This window comes from Achroia grisella, unplaced genomic scaffold (genome assembly GCF_030625045.1).
Source record: "Achroia grisella isolate CSIRO2021 unplaced genomic scaffold, CSIRO_AGI_Agris_v1 utg669, whole genome shotgun sequence".
NCBI classification, from domain to species: domain Eukaryota; kingdom Metazoa; phylum Arthropoda; class Insecta; order Lepidoptera; family Pyralidae; genus Achroia; species Achroia grisella.
In genome coordinates, this window is record NW_026712988.1 from 320,550 (window position 1) to 341,033 (window position 20,484).

The following is a 20,484-nucleotide window of genomic DNA, read 5'->3' on the forward strand; positions in this document are numbered from 1 at the left end:
ACAGTACAGTACATATACCAAAATATCATTTTTTACAATTTAGATCTGTTTGCCTGTTTGTTCCGGCTAATCTCTGAAGTGGCTGGATCGATTTTGACGGGCCCTTTTAGGCAAGTAGCTGATGTAATAAGGAGTTACTTATGCTACTTTTATTTTTAAAAATTCTTTTATTACAGCACAGCTAGTTTAATATATAAAATAACTTTTATCCCGCTAGTGACCTCCAAAATTTATATCTCGAAAATAAGGATTGGATAAAATAACGTTTCTCGATTCAACTAGTATTCAAATAAATTTTCATCGCATCAACAGCGCTCTACCCTAGAAATCATAACAACTCTATGTGTCCTTTCTCCAAATCGTATAATTTCCCGTTCTCTCACCGCTGTGCCGCTACATACAGTCGACTCGAGATCTTCCGACTGGAAAGCATACTGCCAGTGCGTCTGCGCCTCGACAAAAAGTAAACAAAAAAAAAATAAAAAAGCCCGCCATCACTGCGATTGGAAAGTGCGGCGTTGAAAAATCTTTTTTATTTAATATTTAAATGCTTTAATGTTTTTATAAATGATTAGGTGAATTGTGAACATTTAGTTTTGACTGTGTGTGATCATTATTGGCGGGAAAAATGACGCGACCGGCTTTCATTTGTTTGGTAAGTTATTAATACAATTTATTAGTTAAAGCAAAATTAAAAAGTATATTCACATTGTATTAAATTAAAGTTTCTATTTATAACTAGCTGTTCTCGCGACTTCGTCCGCGTGGAATTTAACGTTATTTTTTTATAATAAAAGTAGCCTAAGTTACTCCTTATTACATCAGCTACCTGCCAAAAAAAGTCCTGTCAAAATCGGTTTAGCCATTTCAGAGATTAGCCGACAGACAGACAGGCAAAAATTATAAAAAATGTTATTTTGATATATGTACCAAATATATATTCATATGCATGTAGTAAAAAACGGTTATTTCAATATTACAAACAGACACTCCAATTTTATTTACATGTATAGATAAAAATAATAGTAATAATAATATCTCAGGACAATTCACACAGCGCCATCTAATCCCAAGGTAAGCAGAGCTTGTGTTATAGGTACTAGACAACTGATATTTGGGGAAAAGGGTTTGTAATTAATAGGGTCTAGTGTCCCCATTACTAGCAATGTACCACGTTTTTTTATAACACAGGGGACAAACGAGCATGCAACATCAACTGATATAAATGCTTAGATTTTTTTTTGTAAATACATACATAATATACATAGAAAACACCCAGGCCGATACAAAACCATACTCATGAATGACAGGTTTGCACTGTGTGAGGAATCGAACCCGTGACTATCGGATATAAAGCGGTGTGCTTAACCGCTAGACTACTGAGGCTTTCTGTAGTTCTGTTAAAGTATATGTAGATAACGGTAGCCACATTCCATCATGTGGGGAATCAGCTCGTACCTATTTCTAGGTACATAAAAGTAAGTCAATCGTTTTGCCTTTTATAATCGAGGTAACCACTATAATCTCTCTCTCTAGACTTAACTAGAAAACGTATTTGTATTTACATTATGGAAACTATCGTAATAAATTCTCGGTGAATTCCACACGATGGGCTGACTGACCTGACCTCATGTTCATCTTATCATCCTCCACTGGTGCCCCGCCAGCGTATACCATTAGCGCAAAACGGATGCACCATTCCATTATCATCCATAAAAACAAACCTTCCTCTTGAATCTATCTATTGTTAAAAACTGCATTAAAATCCGTTGTGTAGTTTAATAAATCTAAGCGAAGGGTCGGCAACGCGCACGTGACACCCCTAGTGTTTCAGGCGTCTATACGCTACGGTAAGTTTACCATCAGATGGGCCGTATGATTGCCAACGTAGTATAAAAAGGAACAGACAGCGGTAGCGACTTTATTCAAATTCAAATTATCTTTATTCATGTGGGTCTATTACAGACTCTTATGATATGTCAAATCTTCGGTTCGGAATGATTTCGAGATGAGAAGAACTGACAAGAAACTCAGCTCGTATTCTTCATACCAGTGATTTACAAAGCGGTCTATATCGACCCCCAGGGGTCTATGACAAAATAGAATAGAATAGAAAATCATTTATTCAACATTTATCAAACATTTATTAGTCATAACAATTTTTTTATCTACCGCTCATTCGGAAAGCTGTCTCATCACAAGAAGAACGAGCAAGAAACTTGTGTGTTGCTCTTTTAAATAATCCAACACGGACAAATTGCAAGAGGTCTACGATAGAGGTCATCTTGTTGTTTTTAATACTAAACTTTACTACAGTTATCATCATCTGCTTCTTCCTTATCCCAATTATTTGGGGTCGGCGTAATATGTTTTTCGCTTCCATTCATCCCTGTTCGCAGTCATCGCGTTATTTACTTCCTTTCTTACCATATCATCTTTCACACAGTCCATCCATCTCTTTTTCGGCCTTCCTCTGCCCTTATAACCATCCACATTCATATGTAACACCTTTCTTAAAATATTATCCTCGTTCCTACGCATTACATATCCATACCATGACAGACGATTACTCTTCAACCTCTCTGACACCGGTGTCACTTTCATACTTCCTCTAATGTATTCATTCTTTATCTTATCCATTCTTGTCACACCACACATCCACCTCAACATTCTCATTTCAGTTGCATGCAGTCGTCTTTCATCCGTCGCCTTTACGGGCCAGCACTCTGATCCATACAAGACAGCAGGCCGGATCATGGTCTTGTAAATTTTCCCCTTAAACTTTACTACAGTTAGAAATTTACAAAAAATCAATACCAGGTAAGAATGGGGGTCTACCGAAACCGAAAAATATGGTAAGGGGTCTACGACACAAAAAAATTTAGGAACCTCTGCTTTATACTGTCTTGGTTTATTATATTATCTTATAGTATGTAAAGATTACAAAAGTAATCACGTATCGTACGAGATAGAATGACTCACGAATAGCTTAGAAAGCGGCTGATGTTTTTTTTTATCATTACAAAATATAGGCAATGATCTAGTTTCGGACAAGTGGATCATGTCGTTGCTATTCGTAGATCTAACAATTAAGGTTTTGTTTTACTATTGCTGCAGTTTTCCTTATGACATTCTTACTAACATTATATGTTATCTCGGCCTCAGTGGTGTAGCACATCGCTTTGCGTCCGATGGTCGCGGGTTCAATTCCTTGCACGTGCAATTTTATTCATGAGTATGATTGTTTGTATCGGTCTGATGATATGAAATTCGTTGAAAGCAGAATTGAAATCGACAGGCGGAATGTGCAAATGAGTTACTTCCCTATCTACGAGAAGTGTGTAAAAGTAATAAATAACAGTTAAAGATTATGCTTGGGTCTCGCAGGCTGAATTTTGAACTATCTGGAGTTATGTTTTGTATGTTAATTATGAATGTATTTACAAAAAAATGTAGTTGTGTAGTACCCATAATAATGGCTCTGCTTGGCTTAGAACTAGGTGGTTCTGTATGAAATGTCCTGAGATTATTATTATGATTATCTATGTTATATTATTATATACTACTGGTCACACAGTGATCGGAATTAGACCATAAATAATTTAACATTCAGTAAAGCTACTCAGTAAGTTAATTTACCTAAAGCTTGTGTTATGGGTACTAGATAACTGATAGGTATATACATACATAGATTTAATACAGTTTTTGGCAAAATATAGAGTGATTATAAAGGAAGGTTCACATGGTAATATAAATCTATACATATAAATAAAATTGGAGTGTCTGATTGTAATATTGACATAACAGTTTTTTACTACATGCCTATGAATATAAATACGGTACATACACCAAAATAACATTTTTTTAAATTTTTGTCTGCCTGCCTGTCTGTCTGACTAATCTCTAATGTCCGGCTAATCCCTGAAATGGCTGGACAGATTTTGATAGGATTTTTATTGGCAGGTAGCTGATGTGACAAGGAGTAACTTAGGCTATTTTTATTTTAGAAAAATAAAGTTAAATTCCACGCGGACGAAGTCGCGGGTACATAGCAGATATATATGTGGTGTGTGAGGAATGTGGGAGGAATGGCATCATTTGCTAACTCCGGTATCCGATACCGTTCCGAGCCGGTGCCGTTACCAATGAATATTGCATGAGACGCGAATGAAGTCAGATAATCGATTGTACACATCTTATCCAATACAAACCGGAGAATTCACTTTAAAAATAAACTACTACTTTTGACGGCCTTCCTATGGTCGCGGGTTCGATTCCTCGCACGGCACTTTTGTAATCATGGGTATGATTGTTTGTATCGGACTGAGCGTTTTCTATGTATAATATGTATGTATTGTACTTTATTTATACAGAAATAAAAAGGACAATAAACGTAAATTTAAAAACCTTAAAAAATATGATATAATAACTAAAATATATTATTAAAACGAGTCCCTTATGCATTTACGAAAAAAAAATCTATGTATTTGTATCAGTTTTCTAGTTATGGGTATAACACAAGCTTTGGCTAGCATAACTTGTTTAGAAGGTGCTGTGTGAATTGTCCTGAGATTATTATTATTATTACTATTAGATACAGTTTTTTAAATGCAATTAGAGAGGTTGATAACATAACGATCCCAAATTAGAATTTAAAAATGAATCTGTATTATTGTAATAAGAGCTTTCAGATAGTTTCTTGTTATTTCTTCTCAGGTCGAAAGCACTCTGAACTGAAGGTAGATTTGGCGTCTCATAAGAGTCTGTAATAGACCTACATGAATAAGGATATTTTGATTTTGTTATTATGTTAATATATATAAAATTTACAAATTTATAAGCACAAAGAGGAAAGCTAGGCGGGCCGTTACTAATAGGATTAAGGCTAGGCACAGACGAATAGTTTTATATGGGAAAAGTAAATTTTAAATCTCGTAAACAACATGAGTCATCGTCAAGAGTGACCTTAATTGACAGTGTTGACGTAGGATCAGGAACAAAACCTCCGACCGTAAATACCATGCGAGAAAACATAACGGTGAGCAATGTTTTGGACATATTATGGAATTGTAAACAGATGTTGTCACAGATTTCTTTAAACCTATAGTCTGTTTTTTAGAGAGACAGGAGACTAAATTGATATTAGGTATGTTGACAGCTTTTTGGAATTTTTAAATAGTGTTGTAACAGTGTGTGCTATATATATTAATAAACATTTGTATCAATATTGATTTATTTTATAAACATATACCGTCGATTAAATAGAAAAAGGACGCTTTTCAAAATTAGAAGCTAGAAATGCCTCCTTTTATATAAGTCAATTAAATTAACCACGCCGTCTTAATCATTATCTAAATACTTTTAAAATGATATATAATACTTCTGTGTTAATTTATAAATTTTAAAGCGAACAATAATTTAAATGAATTAAAAACAAAACTTTAAATGCTTGTCTTGTAAAAAAAAATACATTTTTAATACTGCCATTTTTCTATTTAACCGACGATATATCAATACAAAAAAAGAATGAACTTTAGCCTTTTTTAAAAAACAAATGACCTATACGATGTTCATTTGTTTGATTGTCATATTTCAAATATACATCTATTAAAAAAAATTACCTGTTTGAAAGTAAAAAAAAAATGTTGGTTTGTAGCTTAATACCGTAAAAATTTATTTATTTATTTATTTATTCTTTATTGAACAAAAAAAAATTTTGTACAACAGGCGAGCTTAATGCCGTATGGCATTCTCTCCCAGCTAACCTTAGGGTATAAACAGAAAGCGTAATGGGGTATTAGCGAGAGCTGTTTTAAATTTGCTAATACATATAAATAACTATGCAAGATATATATATACATATATATATTATATAAATATACAGTAAACAAAATTATTATATACATGTATGAATAAGTAAGATATATATTGAATTAGTAAAATAATAAATACATACATACACGTTAAATATAGATAAATATACTAAAACTAATGCAATGCACAATAGTTAAAGCTGATTCTGCTGATTCTGAGTACTCAATAAGTATTTAAATAATTTATCTTTATAAAGTGGCTTAGATCGTGTTTTACGTAGGTCTACAGGTAATTGGTTCCAAAGGCTAATCGCAGTAACTGTAAATGAGTTGGACATAAAGCCTGAAAGATGTGAGGGAGTTGAGAGAAGGAGGTTATGGGATGAGCGAAGATCACGGGAATGGGAATCTCTGATAAACTGAAATCTATTTTTCAAATAAGTGGGAGAGAGAGGGTCATTAATGATAGAGAAGAGTGCGCATAGGATACGGAAGTCTCTGCGGTTACGGATGGTCAACCATTTAAGTTGTATGCGAAAATTGGAAACGTGGTCATACTTCCGTAGTCCGAAGATGAACCGAATGCAGTTGTTAAGCAGACGCTCCAACTTATTCAGTTGATCTTGCGAAAGGTTAGTAAGACACACGTCAGCATAGTCGAAATGCGGAAGAATTAAGGATTGGACTAGAAGTAATTTAGTCGAAGGTGGGAGAAAGAATTTAAAGCGATATAACACACGCAATATACCTGTAACCCTACGACACACCTCGGTCACCTGCATATGCCACCTAAGTGTTGGATCAATGATCAAGCCGAGATTCTTAACCTGGGGACAGAATGAAATAATATTGTTCTCAAAACGCAGACACAGATTTTCCGTGTTTAATTTGGATAGCAGTTTAGAGCTACCGACAATTATAGCCTGGCATTTTTGAGGGTTAACTGATAAACCGAAGCGATAAGACCATCGGGATATATTGTTAAGGTCAGCATTTAGTAGATCTACAGCTGCAGAAATACCATTGGGATCGGCTTGAGAATAAAGCTGTAAATCATCTGCATAGAGATGGTAAGAGCATCTGAGGTGAGGTACGATGAGATTAATGAATAGTGAAAATAAAAATGGAGAGAGAATACCGCCTTGTGGAACGCCAGCAATCAATTCACACCAGTCAGACAGATTTTGTCCAGAACGAACGGCCTGCTGGCGACCACGAAGATAAGAGGAGAACCATTCCAGTACTGACGGGGAGAAGTTAAGATATGAAAGTAGCTCCAAAAGTAAATCATGGTCGACACAGTTAAAGGCATTAGAAAAGTCTATTAGTGCTAATATAGTAAGACGGGTGTTTTCCATGCCATCACGAATGTCTTCAGTTACATTAAGTAACGCAGTGGTAGTACTGTGTCCAGGACGAAAACCAGACTGAAAGGGACTAAGAAAGTTAGTGTTAGCTATAAATGACGAAACTTGTCTATGAGTAATAATTTCAAGAACTTTTGAGAGATATGGTAATATTGAAATAGGTCTATAATGACTTGGAAGAGTGGGATTAGTGATTTTGGGAAGTGGAATAACGCATGCTTTTAGCCATAAATTCGGAAAGCAGCCAGTAAATAGGGAGAAATTGACAATGTGAGTAAGAATTGGGAGAATTGTGTCTAGTAAAAGAAGGATCATAGTTCTACTCACATTGTCTTGACCTTTCGCATTAGATTTAATAGAAGAAATAGCTTTGCGTATATCATCGTCAGTAACTGGAGAAAATGTGAATGAGGTAGAAGTAAGTGCAGGCATGGATTTGATTTCCTGTAAAGTTGATTCTTTCGTGGTACTATTGAGAGGTGTCACAGACGAGAAGTGCTTATTGAGAATATTTGGTGGAACATTTGAATTGGAGACGGCTGGAGCTTTCCCAAAACCAAGAGAGTTCAAAAATTTCCATACATCTGCTGAAGGAGTATTTAAAATATTATTGTGGATATGTCGGCGTTTTGCTACTCTTACCATCTGATTGCAGCGATTCCTAGCTCGTTTAAAAAGTTGAAAGCTGACAGGACTTCTTTCTTTCTTATAGGATCGAAAGGCCTTATCCCTTCTCGCCATTGCCTTACGAACATCTTCTGTAATCCACGGTGCAGGTGGGCGACGCAATTTTACAGCACGGACGGGAGCGTGTTTGTCAAACAACTGTAAAATGTGTGTATTAAACAGTGAAATTTTGTCATTAATATCGGTAGAATTCAACAGTGGCTTCCAGTCGATTAATGTAGCATCGCGGTTCAATAAGGTGGTATCAATTTTATTAAAATTACGTACGTTAGCAATGATCGGCTTTAGTTTAAGAGGTTTGATCCTATAAGAAAGAAGCAGAAGGTCATGACGTGAAAAGGCCGGTGCCGAGTATTGATTATAGTCAATGACATAATCTTTGGAGGATGTGCAAATAATATCCAGCCAGGAATCGTCTGTGTCAGGGTTCTGATGAGTCGGTCGTAATGGTAAGATAGAGAGATCCGCTGTGTCGAGTATTGACCTGAGTTTGCGTGATTGTGTTGTATCCCTCAACAGATTAGTGTTAAAGTCTCCCATGACGATAATATGATTATAAGACGCGTTTAAAAAATCAATTGCATCATCAAGGTCGACGAAATAATCTGTTGAGGGCGGACAGTACACAACTCCGACTGCAACTTTCGTCCCATTGAAGTCAACTTCTACTATTAACATTTCAGCTGTGCCCCTGTATTCAGAAGGTGAAGACAATATTACTTTGTATTTAATATTACTACGCAAGTAAATCGCGACGCCTCCACCACCCTTACCCGTGCGATCATTCCTGATTAAAACATAACCTGGTAGAGGGTAAGTAGTAGAGGGTAAAGCAGGTTTTAACCATGTTTCTGAAATGAGCAAGGCGTGCAGGTTAGGCTCAGAAAACGTGTCTAATAAGTCCGTGTAATGCGCCGGTACACTCTGCGCATTTATGTGGCATACATTAAAAAAATTCAAAAATTCCAACTTACTACATAACAAAGTTTTTATACTATAGCTATCGTTAAAAGATGAATCAGCAGAAAGAAATGACGAATCACTATCACATGAAAGAAATGAGTCTTCGTCTGTTAGCATTGCGTTTTTAAATCAGTTAATATTAAAAAATAATATATAATATATATTTATACCTAATTCTTAAAATAAATACTATTAAAATACTTAAAAAAACAAAATTACTGATATATATGAGTACCAAAAAACGCCTTGCAATTTATTTACCTGCCGGCACGCTGTAACAAATTTATAAATACACGACATTAAACATACACATAAAATCTGATGAAACGGAACGCAATTAATATAACAAAAAGTACAATGATAGACTATCAACGACATAATATTAATCAACCTATGGTTACGTCAATCAACGTCAATACGAGAAACGTCAGTATGACAGTTGAAATAGTAGTAACTAAAAAGTAAAAAGTGCAGTTAATAAAACAATAACAATATTAGACGGTATTATATAAAAACATAATTGTAGTGACTATTTAGACAGTACAATGAGAAATAAGAAGAGAATTGGTATCGTGAATTTACTTCTAAACTTTCGTATTAGAGTAACCAATATAATTCACTATCCGCTTCAACAAGAATCATGTGTCATAATGGAAACAAAATGCACTTAAACGTAAAACACTAATTCATTTCTTGGCCACCCTTGTGGACCGCTGCTGCTTAGGAGCAGCGGTAGTGGATCTACCACCGGAACTCGTAGCTTCAGGAACTGTAGTCACAGGGGATTCTACTGGCTTCCTTGCAGCAATCAGCTTTTCTAATTCCACCAACGTGAAAATCTTAACTCGACTATCGTCGGGAAGTTTCACGCTTATGACTCCATCCAATGTCCAGACTTTACGGATTCCGAAATGTTTCCGAGCTTCAACAAACAGCGACTGCCGCATGCGTGTCAGATATTCAGACAATACATATGAACTGCCCTTAAAAAGAGACTTCTTTGTCCATATTGTCTGACGAAGAGATGGGTCATTGAATTTAATGAGGATGGGACGACAGCGACCGACCATTGGAGTACCGAGACGGTGACAGACTGCCAGTTTGTCCGTAGTTAAATCCTGGATCCCAAGTTGTTTTGTAAGGACTGACACTGTTGCTTCACGGACTGCCTCTTCAGACCTCTCGGGTATTCCTCCCAGGAGTAAGAATTTCTTACGATGACGATTCTCAATGGCATCCAATCCAGCTATGAGAATCCCAATCTGTTGCCGCAATAATGTAACTGAAGAGTAGATCTGATCTCGAAAACACTGGAACTCATCACTTAATTGCCGCAGACTGATTTCTCCAGTTGGTGCTGCCTTTAACTGTGCTTCGAAACTGTTGAGGCGCTCGTCAAGTGTCTTCTCTAGGACGGCCTGTGTTTTTAGTACATCAAAGATGCTTGCCATTGTATAAGTGTGATACACAGTGATATTGTGAGAAATGTTTTAGCGGCCACTGGCAGGTATTTCAATTGCAGCTATTATGTCATAAGCCTATTTATACTCAATTCAAATGATATTTACACACAATTATAAGGTTTTATTATTTTAAATAAATTAATTTACAGAGTCTATAAATTTTACTTGTTGCTTTTTAACTGCCTACCCACCAAAAAAAAAATGTATTATTGTGTTATTTAATACAAAGACAGCAATGAAAACACTTATGTACGTAAGTAAACTTTCAAACATCTTGTGGAAACTACTGCGAAGCTTTAAAATTAAACGTTTTTAAATTAAAAATTACGTAAATTTTGATGTGTTGTTGAAATAATTTATCCCGCTGCAGCTGGTAACAGTAATTGTAAATTTGACATTAACACCTGTAACTTTAGTATCTGATTAAAAAACAGATTAAAAACCATATCATCTAAATTTGAATCAATCTTCAAACAATCTATACGTATTCCCATTGCTATCAAGGTACCATGCCAGGTTAACCTCTAGGGGGAACCTGGAAACCATAGCGATAAATACCTGATGATTTTCCCACGATGGGCTGACTGTCCTCACCTCATGCTTATTTTTTTTATACCTCATGTTTTTTATCATCTATACATATAAATAAAATTGGAATATCTCTTTGTAATATTGAACCGTTTTTTACTACATGCATATGATTATAAATGAGGTACATATATCAAAATAATATTTTAAAAATTTTTGTAAATCAGTTTGTTTGTTCCGGCTAATCTTTGAAATGGACCGATTTCGATGGGATTTTTTTGGGTTAACTGACTTTATGCTCATCTTATAATCTTCCACTGGTGCACCGCCAGCGTAAACCATTACCGCATCACCGTAGAATGGTGCGCCATTCCTTTATCAATAAAAATACAGCCCATACGGAATGTCGGAGTCATTGACCGGTGCAGGCCACTGGGCCACACGGCCCGCTGTGCCGGGCTGGGCTCTACATCTAGGTGAAGGTCAATCGCACGTAACGGAACGCCCGTGACGTCACCAACATGGCGCCGACAACCGGATATAGGCTGTAGAAAGTTTATTTATAGGATGCTCTAAAGCAGGTTACCTCGATAATCCGAATACTTGGGTAAAGCAGTGAACAATAAATAGATAAAGTACTGCTTGTGGTAAATGATTTGCTCTTTCTGGTTACGGCCACTGTTTACTATTCCCTTTTGATAAAATTGCAATATCATATGCTGGTGGTCACTCTCTAACTTTGAATTTATAAATGACTAGCTACGCCCGCGACTTCGTCCGCGTAAAATGGCGATATTCCATATAACCTTTCAACCCCTTGCAACCCTTGTTTTGCATTAAAAAGTAGCCTATGTCCTTTGCCTGACAAAGGATTAGACTATCTGTGTACCAAATTTCATTTAAATCGGTTCAGTGATTTCGGCGTGAAAGTGAGACAGACAGACAGACAGGTAGAGTTACTCTCGCATTTATAATATTAGTAATTTCTGGTTACGGCCACTGATTAGGCTATTTCCATTTGATAAAATTGCAATAGCATATGCTGGTGGTCACTCTATTCTCCCTAAATTTGAATTTATAAATGATTTCTGGTTACGGCTACTGACAAAATTGCAATAGCATATGCTGGTGGTCACTCTATTCTCCCTAAATTTGAATTTATAAATGATTTCTGATTACGGCTACTGACAAAATTGCAATAGCATATGCTGGTGGTCACTCTATTCTCCCTAAATTTGAATTTATAAATGATTTCTGGTTACGGCTACTGACAAAATTGCAATAGCATATGCTGGTGGTCACTCTATTCTCCCTAAATTTGAATTTATAAATGATTTCTGGTTACGGCTACTGACAAAGTTGCAATAGCATATGATGGTTGTCACTCTATTCTCCCTAAATTTGAATTTATAAATGATTTCTGATTACGGCTACTGACAAAATTGCAATAGCATATGCTGGTGGTCACTCTATTCTCCCTAAATTTGAATTTATAAATGATTTCTGGTTACGGCTACTGACAAAATTGCAATAGCATATGATGGTTGTCACTCTATTCTCCCTAAATTTGAATTTATAAATGATTTCTGATTACGGCTACTGACAAAATTGCAATAGCATATGCTGGTGGTCACTCTATTCTCCCTAAATTTGAATTTATAAATGATTTCTGATTACGGCTACTGATAAAATTGCTATATCATATGCTGGTGGTCACTCTATTCTCCCTAAATTTGAATTTATAAATGATTTCTGGTTACGGCTACTGACAAAATTGCAATAGCATATGATGGTTGTCACTCTATTCTCCCTAAATTTGAATTTATAAATGGAATCTTCATTTTTATGATCATATACAAGTACATTTGGAAATAAGAGCGGAGTTTCTCGACAGTTCTTATCTCGAATGCACTCCAAACTAACGGTAGATTTGACATATCATAAGAGTCTGTAATAGACCTACATGAATAAAGACATTTTGAATTTGATTTGATTTATGTATTTATTATAATTATGCTTTATGCATCCTATATTCTAGTATTCAATGGCCTAGGTTTATCACACCGCTATATTTACGATGGTTGTAGGTTCGATCCGCGCACGGTACAAAAATTGTATTCATGAATATGGTTGTTTGTATTGATCTGGGTCAATACATATATATTATGTATGTAAATACATACATGAACAGAAAATGTAGCTAAGTATTTATTTTAGTTATCTAGTACCTATGAATCAAGCTCTGCTTACCCTAGGAATGAGTAGTCATGCTCAAAATGTCCAGACATGTCATTGGGCTCCCTACAAATTTGGTCGAGCGCAGTGATGGCTGGCTGTAGGGACAAACATTGAACAAAACTTCACTGAACAAAAAGTAGCGAATAAAAAGGTGCAAAAATTCTCTATCTGATCTCTTTTTCTTTATTCTAATGCTGGCCTTACTGCTTCACTGAACAAAAAGAGACGAGTACAAATGGGATTCCAAATCCAGCGGAAGGATTTACATCATTGAATTATGACAGTACCGACCTACTCTGTAGCTGAAAACTCGTACACTTTTGTATTACACTGAAAACATTCTCGTACCGTAACTGTACGAGCCCGTATGATTGCCATCCTTGTGTACAACAATAACTTCTTTTTTTTTTATTTCCGAACTCACGTTTTAGGCACAGTTATTAGACGGATATGGTCTAAGCTGGAAACATGATTATGGTATCTAGAATGTCGTTTAGTCAACTATATTTGTCTATGTTCTTTGTTAGAAACGGGTTAGTAGTACATTAGGTTTAAAAAAACTAAACCAACGGTTAACATTATACGATTTAACTGTTCATAAATAGATATAATTGGTTTTTTGTTTGTTGATAAAGTAAACGTTAACTAACTTCGTGTTCTAGCAGTTTAACACATCGTCTTACTTCCGATGAACGCAGGTTCGATTCCTCGCACGTGACAAATATTTGTATGATTGTTTGTATCGGTATGGGTGTTTTCTATGTGTATTAAATACGTATTTACAACAAAATGTATTTATATCAGTTCTTATGGGTACTATAACACAAGCTTTGCTCACCGTGGGACTAGATGGCGCTGTGTAAATCGTCCTTTATTAGTTGTATATATTTTTTTATGGATGATAATGCAATGGTGCACCCGACTGCGCTAACAGTATACGCTGGCGGGGCACCAGTGGAGGATGATAAGATGAGCATGAGGTCAGGTCAGTTAGTCCGTCGTGACATATTCACCAAGAATTTATCATGATGGTTTCCAGAGAGAACCGCGTGGAGGTCAACCTGATATGGTACATTGCTAGCAATGGGGTCAACAGTCCACATTACTAAGTACTTCAGGTATCAGATGACAATGTATTGTTCATATATATATATGCGTATGGATCTAAAATTTAACAATAAGATACCAAAGGATATAGGAATAGAATAGAAAATAATTTATTCAAATAAACTTAATTTAAGCACTTTTGAATAGTCAACATTTTTTTTTAAATCTACCGTTTATTAGGAAAGCTGTCTCATCAAGAAGAATAAGCAAGAAACTTGTGTGTTGCTCTTTTAAACAATTCTTGTAAGTTCACATTTTACAAGTCGAAACGTGTGAATACAAACTACCAACCAGCACTAATTTAAGGGTCAAATATAAATATACAATAAGATTAAATCAATCGGAGTGATAAGAGCAGACCAGTCCGTACAAGCAGCACTCGTTCACGAGTATGACGGATTAGCCAGCCATCACTGCGCTCGACCATATTTTAGGGAGCCCAATGACCCGGCCCACCACGTTTTGGAATTACCTTTAACTAAATTTAAAATATCTGTTAAATCATATTTATTAAGCAAAGTGTGTAATATTATTTTACCTGTACTATTCACTAAACTATTACTTAAATGACAAACGGCAATAGTTGTATCATTAATATTAGTGTACCGCCAACAATGTTTCTCTGCACCACTCATGGTTGCCTGGTAGATAACGCCGCATGGTGTTAAGTCCGTCATATGATCCCCTTATTTTTAGATATATTATAAATTAAATAAAAGTAAAGAAACTTATTATAAATTTTGTAATGACATATTGTAAATTAAATAATGTAAATTTAATATTGTAATGGGTGAAAACTGTGATCGGTACAGCCTATGATGTAAATAATATAATCGACGTAGTGGAGTAACCTGAAACAGTCATGCTCGCTATAAAGTTCAAACTTGTGGCGGCGTGGTGGGCCGGGTCAAATATGGTTGAGTGCAATGATGGCTGGCTCATACGTCATACTCGTGAACGGGCGCTGCTTGTGGGGACTGGTCTGTTCAGGTTGTGAACACTGTTTAAATTTTTTTGTTCTTTGCGATAGCATATGCTGGAGATCACTCTATTCTCCCAATTTTGAATTTTAATGACATATATTCCAATATTATTTGACAAAAATACGAGCTGAGTTTCTTGTCAGTTCTTCTCATCTCGATATCATTCCGAACTGACGGTAGATTTGACATATCATAAGAGTCTGTAATAGACCTACATGAATAAAGATATTTTGCATTTGAATATGGGCACTGGCAGAAAAGTTTACACTCTGTATTTGTTGTTGTGTGTGTAAACGAACGCACCAGTTAAGTACCTGTGACGGTAGACGTCTATGGTGCGATGTCTCGCTCTGTTTAGCACATCGCCTCGCAATCATAACGGTCGCTGATGAGATGGCCCGGCGCTCGGGTAGGGATGTCACATTCTGTATAACATATCGATTGTTAATTAATCTTAATCAGATTAATTAATAGTCGAATTATTTAATAAAAAAGAATACTAAGAAAAAAATGTAGCAGTTAAACAGAACCGGAGGGTAAGGGATGTATAAAAAGTTGACATGCATAATATTAATATATAAATATGAATAATATAAAAATATAAAAAGTTGACATGCGTACTCGCCCGGAAGTATCCTTTAAAAATAAATGATTTTGAGTTTAAGATAACGAATATAAAGAATTTACTTTATATTCGGCTCCATCCCTTTACATTTATGAGGTGTCTATTTTTATTAAGACGAACCTTGAACTTTTTAATAACATCAAAGGAATACGTAATAATGATAAATTGTGTAATTTTCCGGCTAAAACTGCTATGTCGTGTAATAGTATTTTAGGAATGGGACCTAGAATATATAATAATCTTCCAAGGGCATTAAAATCTATTGGTAGTATCCATCAATTTAAAACTGCTCTTAGAAATATACTGATTGGTAAAACTTACTACACGGTTGGTGATTTCCTGACTGATACATTGACGTAAAGACAATTGATTAATGACTATCGGTATGATGACGTAGTACCGTAATTTTATTTCATTAAACATTAATTGTACCTACAATTTGAAATTTTGCACACCTCTTACGAGGTTAATGTACGGATCTCAATAACATATTTTTAACACCTTATTGTTTACCTACATTTGGCAAATAAAGTATTATTATTATTATTATTATTATAAAATATAAATAAAACCACATTATTTTTATGCGTACAATATTTTTTCCGTTCTATTATTTTCACATGTCATATACATAATTATAATTCCACAGTCCAAATTTCAGGACTCTTGTTTATTTACATCTATTTTAAACTTGTCTTCTATGAAGAAAAAATTGCAAAAAAAGATCAACAATTATGTAATTATTGGATCTTTCAGTATATTGGAATCGATCAGAAAAGTAGATTTTTGTTAAATAACCTAAGTATATATAACTCAAAGGTGACTGACTGACATAGTGGTCTATCAACGCACAGCCCAAACCACTGGATCGGGCTGAAATTTGGCATGCAGGTAGATGTTATGACGTAGGCATCCGCTAAGATTAGAAGAAGAGAAGAAGATAAGGATTTTGATTAATTCTACCCCCAAGGGGATAAAATAGGGGACGAAAATTTATATGAAACTTCGTCAATTTTAAACCGATCGGACTGGGATTTTTCTTGCCATCCAAAGGATTTTGATAAATTCCACCCCTTAAGGAATAAATTAACGCGAGCGAAGCCGCGAGCAAAAGCTAGTATTATGATAATATACTTTTTCAAAACTAAGCAACTAAGACCCGAGTCTACATTATGTAACTTAATTGAAAATAGATTACAACAATATTACCACAGTCTGTTCTAAATGTGCCTGAAAAAAAAGCAAATAAAGAATAAAACGCTTCCTTTTTAAAAAAAAACTTTACAAAATTGAAGATATTTACCTCTCTCGACGTTTCGACTAGGTTGCACTAGCCGTGGTCACGAGCTGACTGACTGACATAGTGATCATGTAACAAAATTGAAGAGTTTGTAAACGATAATGTTTTTTTTAGAAAAAGCCTAAAATTTATATTCAATTATATATGATTGCAATAAGAATGAGGGCGTATCGGTTTCTATGTTGATTATCGACGCCATATACCTGCGATAGAAATATTTTTTATCGATATGTAAAGGTGCGTTTACGTTGCAATGCTAGTTGACAGCGTCAAATGGCGTCAATATGATCGCATTATTGACATATGACGTCATTTTCACTACGTTACATACGAAAATCGTTGCGATCAAAGTTAGATGAACATGTTCCACTATTATTTGAAAAAAATTACGAGCTGAGTTTCTTGTCAGTTCTTCTCATCTCGATATCATTCCGAACTGACGGTAGATTTGACATATCATAAGAGTCTGTAATAGACCTACATGAATAAAGATATTTTGAATTTGAATTTGAATTTGAATTTGAGATAATTAGCCCACGGTTATTGTGTAATTATTTAAATTAAAAAACATCTATTCAAAACAGCAACACAAGTTTCTTGCTCATTCTTTTTGTGATGAGTCTGCATTCCGAATGAGTGGTTTGAATAAAGATTATTTATATTTCTATAGCCTATGGACGCCTGATACACCAGGTGTATCACGTGAGCATTGGCGACCATTAAGAAGCCTTAATATACCCTTATGATAAACTCATGCCGTAGTCTCCCGAGAAAACCTTTGCGTAATAACATCGTTATATATATATATACTAGCTGTCCCAGCAAACGTTGTTTTGCCTTAAAATAAAAAAAAAAATTAGGAGTGAACTACCCCTAACATTTAGAGGGATGAAAAATAGATGTATAGCTCACAAAATTTCATGAGAATCGGTCAAGCCGTTTCGGAGGAGTATGGGAACGAAAACTGTGACAAGAGGAATTTTATATATAAGATATATTTTATGTAAAGTCAGATACAGCTGACGGTTACTACTTTCCGTCATTTGTCTGTACGTCATTACGGTTATACACAAAAACAACCCGACTTTTCCGCAGCTTGATTATGATTCCAGTCGACTGGTTTTGAATAAGCCATTTTGTGAGGCCAATAAGATGTATCAAAAGACACATACAAACGTAATTTGTCGCTACAGACCACGACGACAAGATTGGATACGTAATAAAATTACAGCAATAAAAGCGTAATGAGTGTGGTTGATTCACATGTGAGTACCGCAAGAGACCTGTATGTCTGCTCAACTGGTAGAAAAGAAAGATATTTTTATTGTGGAACACCAAAATTGCCTCTGGTAAGGGTTACGAATTTTAACCACGACCAAATTACGTTTTGCAAAAAGTTTAAGAACACTCGCTTTCACATCTTGTAATTATACTCTATCCTCTCCTAAATCTGGCAGATTATTCAAATGTATTATTAAACACTTTCTTTATAAAAAAGCTAATAATATTGACGAGTTTATAAATGATTAACTGATCCCGCAAACTCCGTTCCGACTCAAAATTAAATATGTTAAAGGTTTTTTGAAGTCTAGTTACGTAATTAATTTCTGAACGCACCCTGTCTTACAGGTATCAGCAGTTTGTATGGGAAAATAAAATTGTTGTTTTTACAATTTCACATGGATTTTCTTCATATTTTATCACCGTTTAAACCTTCCCTGGTCTTCCACGAATATTTCAAGACTAAAATTAACCAAATCGGTTCAGTCGTTGTCGAGTTTTAGCGAGACTAACAAACAGCAATTCATTTTTATATATAAGACTAGCTACTCGCCCTGTTTCGCCCGGGTGTACATGTATTATACATATAAACGTTCCTCTTGAATCACTCTATATTAAAAAAAGAAATGCTTCAAAATCCGTTGCGTAATTTTAAAGATTTAAGCATACACAGGGACAGATAGACAGCGACAGCGACTTTTTTTATACTATGTAATGAGAAGATATTGTATACAAATATACGACTTCGCTTTTCCGATCTTATTATAGTTATTTAATTTGTTAATGATAATGTCTTTTTAGAAAAAAACTATTATCTAACTAATTGCAAAAAGATGTAGTGTGTAGCGGTTTCTATGTTGATCATCGCATGCCTAATCATTGTTAATGTGTATTTACTTACAACAATATTTATTTAAAAGAGCAACACGCAAGTTTCTTTTTCATTCTTCTTGTGATCAGTCTGCGTTCCGAATGAGTGGTAGAATACAAAAATATGACTATTCAAAAGTGCTTATATTTAGTTGATTTGAATAAAAAATATTTCTATTTCTATTTCCGTTATGAAATAGCAACCCGTAGGGTATACCTATGGACACCACGTAATAATATGATGCTCGTGACCCTGTTCAAGTACTGTTTATGTAACAGTAACAAGTTTCCATCTGGTGATCCGGTAAATTGTTTACCGTCCCGATTAGCAAATAAAAAAAGCAATAAGATCTCAATATTTAATGTTACATATAGACACCTACATAAATATACATTGTTAATAAACTGGCTTTTTAAAAATTCAATTGAGTTTCTTGCTAGTTCTTCTCAATTGAGTCTGTATACTGAACTGGATGGTACGGGAAAATATTGTATAAATAATTTGACGTTCATAAGCGGCTAAAATGTCCTACATGAATAAATGATTTTTGAATTGGTAATTTTAAACAGTAGTTTAGCAGATGTGACTTTGTTTATAATTACAATAATAATCCTGGACAATTAACACAGCGCCATAAAGTCTCACGGTAAGCAGACCTTGTGTTATGAGTACTAGATAACTGATATAATACTTAGATTATTTTTGTTTGTAAATACATACATAATATACATAGAAAACACCCAGACCGATACAAACAATCATGAATACAAATATTTGCACCGTACGAGGAATCTTACCCGCGACCATCTGAAGTGAAGCGGTGTTCTTAACCACTAGATCATCAAGGCCGTCATAACATCAGATAACTGATATTTCAATTTTTGTTTCTGGTTTTTTTAAATACAATAAATATGTATTTACCACTGACTACCTCATTCGGGATTGGAGTCGTGAATATATTTGTTAACATATAACCGCATCGAGGTATCCGTAACTGTAGTTGGTTATTAGGAACACAACAGGTTCTGCTCGTGTCGCCACCGATTCTTGTTAATACGCGGTACAAATAAACAAACGTGTTACCACGATATGTAGATATTTACTGTTCAATTTTCCGACCTTACGGTCTTCTCATACAAGGTAATGTAATGTAATGTAAGACTCCATTTACCGCAATTGGCCTCTCATCTGGGCCGTTGTGCTTGTAGAGCCATACTAAAGTAGCCAGGCAAGCTCCTCCCAGAAGCGCAGAAGTCTC

General features: G+C 35.1%; 1 protein-coding gene across 1 annotated transcript in view; it reads left to right on the plus strand.

The window, feature by feature from the left end:
• The first annotated feature begins 428 nt into the window (after positions 1-428).
• The window catches only part of LOC131849940 (uncharacterized), a 51,217-nt gene continuing 31,161 nt past the window's right edge, over positions 429-20,484 (plus strand). The window contains exon 1 of the mRNA XM_059200072.1: positions 429-655. Within this exon, the coding sequence (XP_059056055.1) occupies positions 629-655 (27 nt within the window). The 5' untranslated portion in view covers positions 429-628. The remainder of the gene's footprint in view (positions 656-20,484) is intronic.